General features: G+C 43.1%; 1 protein-coding gene across 1 annotated transcript in view; it reads right to left on the bottom strand.

Annotated features, from left to right (window-relative positions):
* Positions 1-12,589, bottom strand: part of Acot12 (acyl-CoA thioesterase 12) — a 40,683-nt gene that overhangs the window by 11,526 nt on the left and 16,568 nt on the right. Inside the window, exons 4-7 of the mRNA NM_130747.1 lie at positions 10,766-10,867; positions 7,964-8,099; positions 813-969; positions 125-244 (exon numbers count right to left, since the gene is read on the bottom strand). Of these exons, the coding sequence (NP_570103.1) occupies positions 125-244; positions 813-969; positions 7,964-8,099; positions 10,766-10,867 (515 nt within the window). The remainder of the gene's footprint in view (positions 1-124; positions 245-812; positions 970-7,963; positions 8,100-10,765; positions 10,868-12,589) is intronic.

The raw sequence follows: 12,589 nt of genomic DNA, 5'->3' as shown, positions 1-12,589 counted from the left end.
TTCCGAACGGGTCTGCACTGGCACACAGCACACTTTACCTGTTCTGAAAGCTGTTGTTGACTGTGGCATTGAAATGAGAACACAGCTTACGAATGGCTCTGTCTTGGCACACAGCACACCTTACCTGTTCTGAAAGGTGTTGTTGACGATGGCATTGAAGACAAGGCGGTCCCCAACTGTGGACGGTCCCCGGAATTTAAACATATCCACGGACTTCAGAAAGGGATGCCCATGACACAGGCGGCTAAAGGGACAGGGGAGGAGAAAAAAGGAGATGACCATCTGTAATATTATCATAAACCACTGGTTTGTGGCTTCCCTAGACAAACCACGTTTTCTAAGTAAACAGCTCCCTTGACTCGAGAGAACTATGTGTGGAGAGGATCTGCACACAACCTCAGACATTTAGCGCAACAAATGGTAATCCATGAAGATGGCTCCTTGGCATCATTCTTGTCCTCAGTGGAATTAATGTTTTTTGTTGTCATTGAGTGTCACATTCATCCTGACACCTCCTGATGAAAGTCCTAGCACACTGTGACTTGTGGATTGGGGTAGGGCACGAGCAATGACCACTGACAGGCGGCCAATGCTGATCGCACTTGTTCCTTGGCTTCCCTGCTCAATGAATGTATGCACGGATCAAAAACCAAACTTTCCCTTCACGGAAAAAATTGCCTGGGTTGGTGCGTGAAAGGAGAAAGGCTACAAAATATATGTTTCACGGTTTTTTGTGCAATTTTAAAAAGGAAATCCACTTCACACCACTTCTCCTGTGCCCCCAGCCCCACGCCGGAGTCAACACTGAGAACCTTGCGGAAATGGTTGCGACTGTCTCCATCCACGCCATGATCTGCCCGCCAAATGTGTTTCCGTGGTGGTTTGCGTGGGGTGGGAGGACAAGCTCAATGCTCTGGACAGAGGTGGCCATGGTGGTGGCCGTTCCTTCCTCTTCATTACAAACGGGATCTGTGAAGTGACCGCAGAGACAGTGGGGTCAGTCACGGGACCTTGTCTGGACTTCCCTTTCCCTGAAGCAAACACAACCCTCACCCTTTCAGAAGAATGACGTTGTCCTTAAAACCTTATGTCAAGGACGTGAGTGGGTTCTGTTGTGTGGACTACCTCTGAAAAGCATTTACTTCTGGCGTTTGGTTGAGCTAACAGACCAGGAGGACCCTCCACCAGAATTCTGAAGAAAGTATGGTTTTGCTTAAATCGGGGCCTACTGTGGAGGAGAAGGGCATGGGCAGGCACAGAAGGGTAGACATTTTGATGATGGCATGTCATTGTTTTGTTGCTAATGCTAGTTTTATTGTTGCATGCCTATGCACAAACTCAAGCTGCACGTTCTAAATACGAACCATCTACCGTGTGTCAATTAAACTTCAGGAAGGCCACTAAAATAAAGAAGGAAATCTGAGGGGCCACTGACAGGATGCTGCTGTGGGGAGGAGAAAGATCTCTGCACCTCAGGGTCCATGCCAGGTCAACAGAGCTCAGCAGGCAGTGTGTGCGCTCACATAAGCCCAGCGTTATTAACAGGAATGAGCCGTGCTGGGAGCACTTTCCTCTAGTTGATAAGGGCTTGGCTCTAGGCTCCTTTAGCTCCACTTCATGAGGGGATTTTTTTACATTTATAACTATTTGGTGATCTATTTCTTTTATGTTTCCCTTCCTTCTGCTGATTATCCCAGTCCTTTGCTTAAAAATGTGGCAACAGCTCTCTCGCCCTAGATGAACTCTCAACTCTTTCCTGTAACCCACAAGCTTTCTGTCCTGGTCCAGCCCATGTGACCATCAACCTCCCCAGCCAGGTGCCACCCCTCTTTGCCATGCACACTGGCCTTTCATCAGTTACTGTGAAGAACACTGTCTTTGAGCTCAGGGCATTTCCACAGGCCCCTACAGTCTGCTGCACCTCACGCCTACCTTTTTCTATGCCTTCTCCCATTTGAGTTTTATTCCTTCCTGGATCACATCAGTGATCTCAGAGGTGCCCTCTTTCTATGAAAACACATGGTAACTAGGGCTGGGAGACAGCTCGTTCAGTAAAGCACTTGCTGCACAAACTTGAGAACCTGAGTCGGATCCCTTAGAACCCACGTGTCAAAGCCAGGTGCTGTGGCTTGACTTTATAACCCCAGGATTAGGGAGGAAGAGAGAGGAAAGTCCCTGGGGCTTCCCGTCCAGCTAGTCTAGATGAATCTGGAACTGGTGAGTTTCAGGTTCAGTGAGAGACTTGTCTCAAAAAAACTAAGGTGGCAAGTCACTGAGAAAAACACCACTATTGACCTATTTCCACACACACGAGTACACGTTTTTCATGCACACTTGCACACACATATGTACACACACAAAACTATATGTATGTATATTTATGTGTGTGTGTCTGCTCGTGTGTGTATGTGTGTGTGTGTGTATGTGTGTGTGTGTGTGTGTGTGTGTGTGTGTGTGTGTGTATGTGTGCAATGATTAGACAGGCTAATTTTTGCAATACCAGCACTAGCAAAGATTTGTTGACCGAATAAGAGAACTTGACTTTGCTGAGTTATTCCACATCGTGGTCTCTACTCTTAGTAGACTACTTCAAGGAAACGCTATGGCCATACTGCATCACACAAGAAATGACTGCTGCTTTTAGGACTTGCTTAAACAGTATTATGATCATGCAAGTTCTCCGGTTTAGTGGGTGTGAAGTAGTATACCATGTTGGTTATAATTTGCATTGCATTAAGTACTAATGAGGTCTGACATCTTTTCATATGTACGTTAGATATCCTTGCTATCTCTTAATTTAATATCTATCTCATTGGCTTCTATCCCACCTCTGAAAGTTCAATTAACAAATGCTAGGTTCTCAACACACACTCACACAGGGACACACACATGCCATTTCTATCTTATATATAGCCTGTGTGTAGGATGGTTTCTGTATTTTGAGACGGCGTCTTAGCTATGTAGACTAGGATGTTCTTAAACCCCTCACATAGTTTTAGTCTAGTCTATGCCTTGCTTATTTCCCAGTCTCAAACTTGCAGTGATTCTCCTGCTTCAGCTTTCCAAGTGCTGGGGTTACAGGCATGATTCACCATGACCAGTTACATATGTAGGTTGATAGACATTCTCCCTGCTTCTCTGCCAAGCTTTCTAGACTGTCTCTTTGTTCTTGAATAGCACACTTGATTCTCTCTCCTTTCTCGTCTAAGTAAGATGCTTACTGTGCTGTGCATTGACTCCAAGGCCTCATGTCTGACAGGCAAGCACAGGCTACACTCTATGTCTTCTTTCTCTTTAAGTTACAGTGACTTTGTTACACCACCTTCTTATAGGAGTGGTCTTATGGACCCTCTTCATCCTTTGTGGATCTGGTGTCACTTCTGGATCTTTGGGTCTTACTGATTTCAGTCTCTTGTGATACATTTTTTTTAAAGTCCTATTTCCTGGAAATTATCTGAGGACACTGCTGAAGCTGGATTAAAGTTTCTTCTCCACTGTGGGTTTTTATATCCTGTTGCTGATTGCAGTAAGGCTAGAATATGGTCCACATTCCACTAAAGTTCACTCGATCTGCTTCTGCCCAGGAGGCTAGTGGATTTCTAGCACCAAGTCTGCAAAAGAACTTTGGGATTGGATTCTCTAAGGGAACAATTTCTCCAAGCCACCAGGGCTACTGCTAAGACAGAAAGGCACCTACCAGGGCTCTCTGAAGGGGTGGGAACTGTATGTGGACTCAGGGAGGGTCCTGGGGGAATTATAGCCTCCCACTATTTCTGGGTTCACCTTTCCACCTGAGACAAGCACCTGGGTCTTCCTACAGTCTGTGGCTTTGGGTACCTACAGGTCCCAGAGTTAATGACAGGGTTAGGACAGCCTGTCTCTGCTTCTTTGGTGTTCTCGAGCCGCTGCTGACATCACTGCTTTCCCTTCCTTTATGCCTGCTAAGATGAATTTGCAAACAAACTGTAGATTTTCCCCAGATATCAAATCTATCACATTGCTCTAAACAAAACTGATTTGTTTTCTGGGTGATTTTTTAAAAAAAGACACACAAAATCATAACCTCGTCTAACTTCTGTTTATTTTCAGTTTTCTATGTACTTTTCTGAACTGGATCATGTTGTGCTATACAGGCTGGCTCGGAACTCCTGAGTTCAAGCCATCATCTTTTGGCATCAGCCTTGAAAGTATCTGGGATTCAGGTGCATGTCACCGTTCCCTGCTCTCTGATCGCAAAATTAATTTTATTAGATGAGATTCTAAAAACAGGATGAGTTAGTGCTGATTGAGACATTTTTCAGTTAAATATTGCTGGTCCAAAGGGTATCTTTTTATCCAGAAGAAAACATTAGCCTTGTTTACTTTAGAATGTCTGTAAATTATATTATAACGTGATCAACCTCTAAGTGCCTAACCATTTAACTGTTGCTTTATCAGAGCATATACACGGCTCTACTTAGCCGCTGGGAGGAAGACTTACTCTTTCACTGTATGTCTTCTCATGCTCTGTGAATTCCTTACTCTGCACACTTTCAATTTTTATATGATTACAAAATAATTGCAAAATAAAAATATTGCTAGAGGCTAGAGAGATGGCTCAGTGGTTAGGAGCACTGACTACTCTTCCAGAGGTCCTAAGTTCAAATCCCAGCAACCACATGGTGGCTCACAACCATCTGTAATGAGGTCTAATGCCCTTTTCTGGTGTGTCTGAAGACAGCTGCAATGTACTCATATATAATAAATAAATAAAACCAAAAAATTAGTAGAGGTCTTAAAATCTGAGGCGTGTTGTTAAAAACACAGAATTAGGCAGTTTCTTTTTTCTGAGGGGCAATGAAAGAACAAGTCACTCAGTTTCTGTGAAGACATATGCAACACGCACTGGGGAATCACTCCTTGGTCAGGTTAAACACATACAGGCATCAGCTATGCCCTGAATGCAGAAGTACATGGAGGTCTGTATCTTTTGCATGGAAGTGTGTCTTCCTGTAGATAAATGCCAATCAATAAGGGAAAAACAGAGCTTCCCCAGAGAACAACTCAGGTTCACAGACCTGGCTAGGGCTAAGTCTAGTTTAACACGCCTTATTCTGCAAGTGATCAAGTTCAGTGGTTGCCCATTGATTGCTTTTAATATATTCTTTCATCATCTTGCTTGGTCAATTTCACATTTGTTCTATTTCTTTCTCTCTTTTTTTTTTTTTCCTTTTCAGATCGTGAACTTTGACCTGAATTCAGGTAACTTTGTTCTAGCTCTTGTTTTCTTTCTGCACATCCAGGAGGATCAACCGGAGCAATGCTATCAAGGTCTGATTTTACATTGACAAACTACAATTAAAATAGCCCAAACCTTAATTCTCCCCAACTCCCAGTGATCCAGGGGTACAACAACATATCATCCTTTTACAAAACCTAATTTAATCTTTCCACTTTTTTTGAGGCTAAAATCACCTTGGCCAATGCTCAAACTGTTCATTTCCTTCCTTCACACCTCAAAGGGTGAAGAGCGCTTAATCAGTCTGATGTTATATTATAGGTCCCGTAGTTCAGCAGGGATGAGCTGTCCATCGTCTTTTAGAATATGCTTTCTAATTTAAAACAGCCTCTCTGAGACAGACCACATCTAATCATGCCTTGAAGTGCCAGAGCTCATTACCCTTTGAGAAAAATTGCTTTTGAAGGCTGTGGTATCATTGGTGATATGGGAGTTGGTAATACTTCCAAAGTGAAGATCAACTTGATATGACAGAGTTTGGTTAAAAGTTGCTTCCCCAGGTCCACTGAGAAGAATATAGGATAATGTATTTTCAGATAGGTTAAGTTAAATCAATGGAAACACTGTAAAAATTCTCTCTAATTCTAAACTGAAGCAAGCACTCAATGGCAATGAGACTTTTCTCTAACTCAACTTCCTTCTTGTAGCTCCTCCCTCGATCTCTTTCCCAACCATTCAGGGGTCCTCCACCACCGGGCCAAAAAATCTGGACCTTGCATTTCTTTGCTCACTGTCTACATTATTTTAAAATGATTTGTGTGCCTGCCTCTAGCGTATGAATTTTTCAAGTGAAAAGGTCTTGCATCACTTCTGCTTTCTTACGGGCAAGCATGTTCCTGGCAGGTGGTAGGCATGTAATAGGTCTGTCCTACATGGAAATAAGCAGTCCGGTGTTCTTTATTTCTGGATGCTGAGAGTGAAGGAGCCAAACGTCCACAGGACAGACCATGATCTATCCACATTCAGCTCCTCCTGCAAGCACCAGACCACCTGGCCAGCCCCTTGCTCAGCCCAGGGCTGCCTTTTCCCTCAGAACTCTTGCTCCAGAGTTCTCAAGTCAAAAGTCTGGAAAATTATCCTTGAGGCATTGATGTGATGACTGGAGAGGGTGAAGCAAATTCTTGCAACGTTTTAGATGAGCACACACAGACTTTAGAACTTCCCTCTGACATCACGGAAGAATCTTGTGACTGTTCTGTGACTTTATTCCTACGTTTCCCTTATAAATTCAGGTAGTATAATTACCCAACAACAGAGGCATTTTTAAAAAGCAATGACTATGCGGCAAGGAAGGTGGATGAAGGCAGGGTAACTGCCCAGACTCATTGAGAGCCTTGTTAAGAACTGGCATTTTTCCTGAGCCAAGACTTAGGCAGAAGCAACGAACTTTGTCATCTCCTTTCCCCTCCTGGAGTTTTCATGGTGAAAAGACAAGGTGTACTTTGGGTTGATTGACCTTTTGGCTTTGTTTTCTATTAATGGTTATCTGGTCTGCCTTGGGGATATTATCGTGGTTCAGATATTTCAGTCCTTGGGAATAAAGGCATTTGAAACACATCTTGGAAATGAGACCATCTTCGTAGAGAAAGAGACTCTTCTTAGCACTGTAATCTAATGCTGAAGTCTCTGCTTCCCAAAGTGGCTTCTGATAGTGGCTCTCACTGTTATGAAGTCAGCGAGTCATACAAGCATTCAGAACTGTGAAGAGCAGCATCAACAAGAATACTATGTTGTTTCCTTAAAGCCAACTTCTACTTCACCAATGACCATATTGACCATCCTGATCAGCCTAGAATCGAGATGAAGTTTACTGTGCTGGAAAACAGTGCCCATTGACCTTGAGGGCCACGAAGACTGAACGAGATCTATCTTCTCTCCTACCCAGTGGGTTCCCGTGTAGTTGTTCCGTGACCATGGTGATGCTTCCTGACCAGCATGAAACCTCCAGACTTCTGATACTCTACCTTCTCTCCACTCTATGCTGGTCTAGTGCCATCCTTTGCCTCCCCTTCTCTTTTTCTGTGTCCTCCTTTGGAGTCAGTGGAGTTGGAACTTCTGTGAGCCTCTCTAGTCCCCAGGAAAGCTCACTCCATCTTCTATCTTGGACTATGTTTTCTCTTGGGGTTTTAATGGCGTCAAATAAAGTTAGCAGAGTCGGAAGGGATCCATGATGTCAAAGAGCCCAGGAAACCACTGCCAGGCAGCTAAGAATGTGTATCCCATAAAACTCAGCATCACTGTGGAAAGCACTGGGAAGTATTAATAAGCTCTTTCCCCTACCTTCTTATCACAAGGCATCTTCAGCAGGCTTCTCCCTGCTTAGAGTCCCCTTCTCTGTGGAGAATGCATATGGCTCATAAAGGTCCTGAATGGGAAAGTGCGTAGTGACCTGTGAAGTTCCTTATCAATGTGTCATGGTTGTGCCCCCTCATTCTGCCATGCTACCAAGGGTTCACTTGCTAATAACCACCAAGACCTCATCTCTTCTTTCTCACTTTCTCCTCCAGAGAAATCCCACCCCAGAGGCCTAGGTCATCATGTGTGCTCTGAATAGCCAGTCCTTTTCTTTTCTACCTTCTGAGTATGTCAGAAAAACAGACCTAGCACCATCCAAGTTGCGTCGTGGAAACATGTGCTCTAGGAAAGCCCCTTCCGACACCACGGCCAGTGTGTAGACCTACTCACCCCTGAGCCAGTTGCTTTCCTTCATAATGTTGCTGAAGGTGTTCTCATGCTGTAACCGGACTTTCCTCCTCTCGGAGGCCAGACGGTGCTCCACTTGCTCTTGCTCCGTTTGAAGCAGAACAGGTTTCAAGTGAACCTAGAGAAAGAAAGTTTATCTCTAACTCTGTCATTCACTGCTTCCTTAAATCATGGATGCCCGGTGTGAATTTTGAAAAAGCAGATGCCCTACCATATGGGTTTTCACTCAAGTAAATGGAGTGTTTATCGGTGATTCTATGAAACATTCTGGTGAGAACTTTTCTTCAAACATTTGCAATTAAAAGACCAAAAATGGGCTTTGTTCTTTTTCATTTGAAAGATCCTCTTGCTTATTTTTCTCATTTTATATTTTTTCCAGTGGAATTACAGAATAGAAAATTCTATAAAGTATGAAATCAACAAATGAGGTGTGAGATTATAATGTCACTGAATTTTTATTATAATTTTTCCTGTCTTTTACAAAATTAAGACATAAAGGGGAGGCAATAAAGGCATTCTAAAGAAAACTATCTTGTCTCAAGAGATAGTCCCAATATGGAGATTTCATCAAAACAGTGTCTAACAGGCAAACAAAGAATCAATATGTTATCATAACACTTCAGCTGACCTCTAGAAACCCTGGATGCAACAGAGTCCAGATTCCAGCGCTATCAGAGATGCCCATGTGCTGACTCTATGTGGAAAGATCTTGGCAGTTCCAGGATTCATCCAGTCTGAACTTGTCCCTTCACCCAGATAAGAGTGAAAAATCTAGTGACTCTTAATGTGCTGTTTAAAGTCCAAAGCTCCCTGAGTCGCCTATCTTGGTTGTTGGAATGTGCAGATTGACAGTGACTCTGCCTGAGTTCCCTACCTCAGTTGTCAGGATTGCGTTAGAACAACAGTAGCTTTGCCTTGTCACAGGTGGTTGCATGGTCAATAGAATATATTAGGTGGCCTGAGAAATTTATACCCAGCCTCCCCTGAAATGGAGACCCTTGCATCCATCATGATGGTCCCTAGTCCACAAAGTCCATTATGTGTGTCTGAAAATGAACTTGAGAGCAAGTGTTGCCTGGAAGGTGAAGCCCTTTGAAGGTGGCCGGGCCATCCTTTCCCCTCTCGTCTTGTTTCAGTCTTGTGAGTCCTTCTCCTAATTACTTGGCCTCTTTAACTGTTGAGCCAAATCTTGTTAATCATTGCCAGTTTTATCCTGGAATGAACTCACTTTGGACAGTGATCCTGCTATTTCTTGTGGTACAGACCAAACCACAGCCTTTCACATTTCTACACGGTCTGCTATCAAATGAGAAAGTCCCAATTGGACAATTAGTTGATCTGGGAAAGGTGCCTTACAGTCTATGTTGACTGAAGTAGCCGGTTGCAGTAGCATCATAAGGCAGCAGGCTTCCAAGAGTGGCTCTTGCAAGCCCTTTCTTGTCTCTGTAGAGAAGGGACTGAGATGGCCCAGTGTGTGCCTACTCCATTTGTTCCTAAATCCAAAATGAAAGGTTTGAGGCTGGAAGGGAAAAAGACAGCCTCTTCCAGATAAAGCGGTTAATGGTGATCTATCTGCTGTCAAGTATGGGAACTCTGTACCCAGTCTCATAACACCCTCGTTCTAAAAAAACTTAAAGATTTTGAGAGATTCAAGAAGAAACTAAAGCAAGAACTCTCTTATGGCTAAGATTCTCGTGAACATAGGGTCTCTGTGATGCTCTGTCAAAGACTTCATAGGTTCAATTTATGGCCCAGAAAGTTGCTCTTTTTTAGATAATGTAAGTAGCAGATGTGCTTTTCAGTATGGAAAGCAGCACGTTTAGTATGAGGAGTGCAATACAGAAAGGACCCCAAGTGGCAAAATTCTGTGGGGTCACCTACCAGCCAGCGGTGGTGGTGCTCTAGCCCAGCTGTGCCATCAGCATGGGTTTGGAGTAGCTGCAGAGTGTGGTCAGTGACCAGCTCCGCTGGCTTCAGCAGAGACCTGGCTTTGTCCCAGCTGCGCTGGCATAGGAGACACTCTGAGGAAGAACTCAGGCATGAGGGAGACGTGAGTGGTACACCTTGCCATTGGGAAACGGTTAGAAGAAGCCACTTCCCCTACTCTCTGACGATTCTTGAATGAAATACTTAGACTATAATTTGAATTATTACATTTTTTCAAATGTGTTGGTTTCCCTTAAATAGAAGCAATAAAAAGAAACCATGGCATCCTAAATTGTGATAGATCTGGGCTCTGGCTAGCTGGGAGTTGGGCAGTGTAAGAGGACACAGTATTTCTTTCAAGAGTGTTTTCAGTCCTGGTGCCCTAAAGTTTATTTTTAGAGTTCACTAACTCAGCAACTTTGATAGTTTCCTGAAGGTCTTAAAAAAATGACAGGACCATAACTTTCAACACCTTGCCTTTCCTGCCTAAAAATAAAAAAAAGTTCAGCTTAATTTTGAACTCCATAACCCCAAAAAAGAACTAATCCAGTAAGCAATATTTTTGAGAAGTCGACATGACTTCCAGATGATTTAAAACACTGTTTTTCCTTTTTCCTAAGTTGGGTCCCTTTTTTTTTTCCTTTAAGATGTTCCTCTCCAAAGATGTTCTTGTTCAGTTCTATGATGCCGACACGGGATACTACCAATAAATATCAATGAGTAAAAAGTCTCGAGGGAGTGAGTCTTGCAGTCAGAAGGAAGTCGTTCTGAAGCAGTTGTTCCTCTGTCCCTAGCTTACAAGGAAGGTGTCTGCTCACGGGGAAAATGTACCTTTTCTTTGCCGAGAGGAAAATGTACCTTTTCTTTGCCGAGCGGTTTAACTACAAATGTCGAGAAAGCCACACAGAGGAGCTTCTGGATGCCAGTGAACTTGTCCTGGACTCTGACCTTGATACTGATCTGGGGAAGGAAAACAAACCGCCCGTCATCCCGATAGATAACAGATTCAACTGCATCCCGCACGTCTCCAAGCTTTCCTTTCAGTTTTGAAAAGACATAAGCATTTTAATTTATCTTCGTGACTACTATCTCAGCGACGATCTACACACCATGACAAATGAAACTATTCTGACTTTAGGAACGCACACAATTACCATGAAAAATATGTGGGATTTAGCTATTTAGAGTATGTTGTATCAAGCCTATTACCCACAGGAAGGACTTATTAACTTTTAGGTTAATTTTCTTCCAGATACATGTAGGTTACACTGCATATACACAACGTGATCTTACACACGGACACATCTGAATGTACTACTGTCCGTGTATTTTTTAATGTGTATATGAGATGCACATCAATGTTTGCATACATTATAAATTTATCATGTTGCATTTAAAGTTCTACATTCTAATTCTTTAAAAAGATGTCTTGCTGCAATAAACATTTTAAAATCATATTACTAGTGAATCCCTCCTCAAGAACAAGACAGCCTGCCAGGAGAGGAACTGTCACTGTTTTTCATTTTTAGTCATTAGGTTTTATACTCCATGATAATGGGTGAAGAATTGCCATGTTAGCTGCTGCTTGGTTTCCCCCGTCTGTCGTCCTCCGGGCAGTCAGCAAGTGACCGAAGTATTTTGTGAGGATGCTAAAGTGATGGCTCGTCCTCTGTCTGAAGAGTCCTGAGGCTGGCTCTGTACACTTACACTCCACAGGGAAAAAAACTCTCAGATTTGGTATAATAAACGCTCTCCTCATATCTCAGCCAGATAAGCAACACTATCTTCTAAGAGTAATGGGCAAGCCAGGGTATGTCAGTTCAGCACTGAGTAATGAACAATAAAGTGTATGTATTTCTACATCTTCGCCAGGAACACCATGTACAAAAAGAATCAATAACCCACGACTCACTTTAAGTCACTTAATTTAAATCAGAAATTTGTATGTGTGTGGCAAATCTTACATTTACTGGGTAGTAATGCACCAGATATAAGCCAATTATTCCTCACTTCTATAAATAACCCTTACCCACGTAGATTTTGATGTTAGAGAAACGGGCAAGGAAGAATAAAAGGTCAAACAGGAAAAGCACGGCTACAACTCTGGAGTGGTAAAGTTCAGACGCTGTCAGCTACCAGGACAGTGGACTGAGGTATGTGTCATGGAATCTGCTGAGTTAGGGAAGAGCAGGTGAACCGGGAGTTATACTCCATGAGAAGACGACTAGAGATGTGGGAAGTGACTATTTCTGCATATGAGAAACAGATGATGAGGGTTCTGATGCCCAGGACAGCAACACAAAGAAAAGAAACGTAATAGTCCTTTCTCACGCTGAAGGTAGTTCCCAGACGACTGTACCAAAAGGGAAACCTAAGTCTGCTGAGTTAAAGAGGCAGAAATCAAACAGATCAAGGGACCTGAAATTCACTGGGCAGAATACCAGAAAAAGAGATCTCTATATAAAGAGAGAATTCTGGAAATATGCATGGAGTCTTCTTGGGTCTTTGGGTTGATATCAATCTGAGCATGCATAGCAAAATCTCACAGGGCTAGACCAGAATAACTTCTGAGGAGCCTGCCTCACATTAGAGAGCGGGAGATGACTATTTTCAGCTCTCCCACACGGCTAGGAATGTTCTGAGTTCTCTCTAGGCAGACCTCACCGAACATTAGACATTCAT

The sequence above is a fragment of the Rattus norvegicus genome, chromosome 2, assembly GCF_021556685.1.
Source record: "Rattus norvegicus strain SHRSP/BbbUtx chromosome 2, alternate assembly SHRSP_T2T, whole genome shotgun sequence".
In the NCBI taxonomy this organism is placed as follows: domain Eukaryota; kingdom Metazoa; phylum Chordata; class Mammalia; order Rodentia; family Muridae; genus Rattus; species Rattus norvegicus.
Note: the sequence above shows the minus strand (reverse complement) of the source record. Positions and strands in the feature narration are given on the sequence as shown.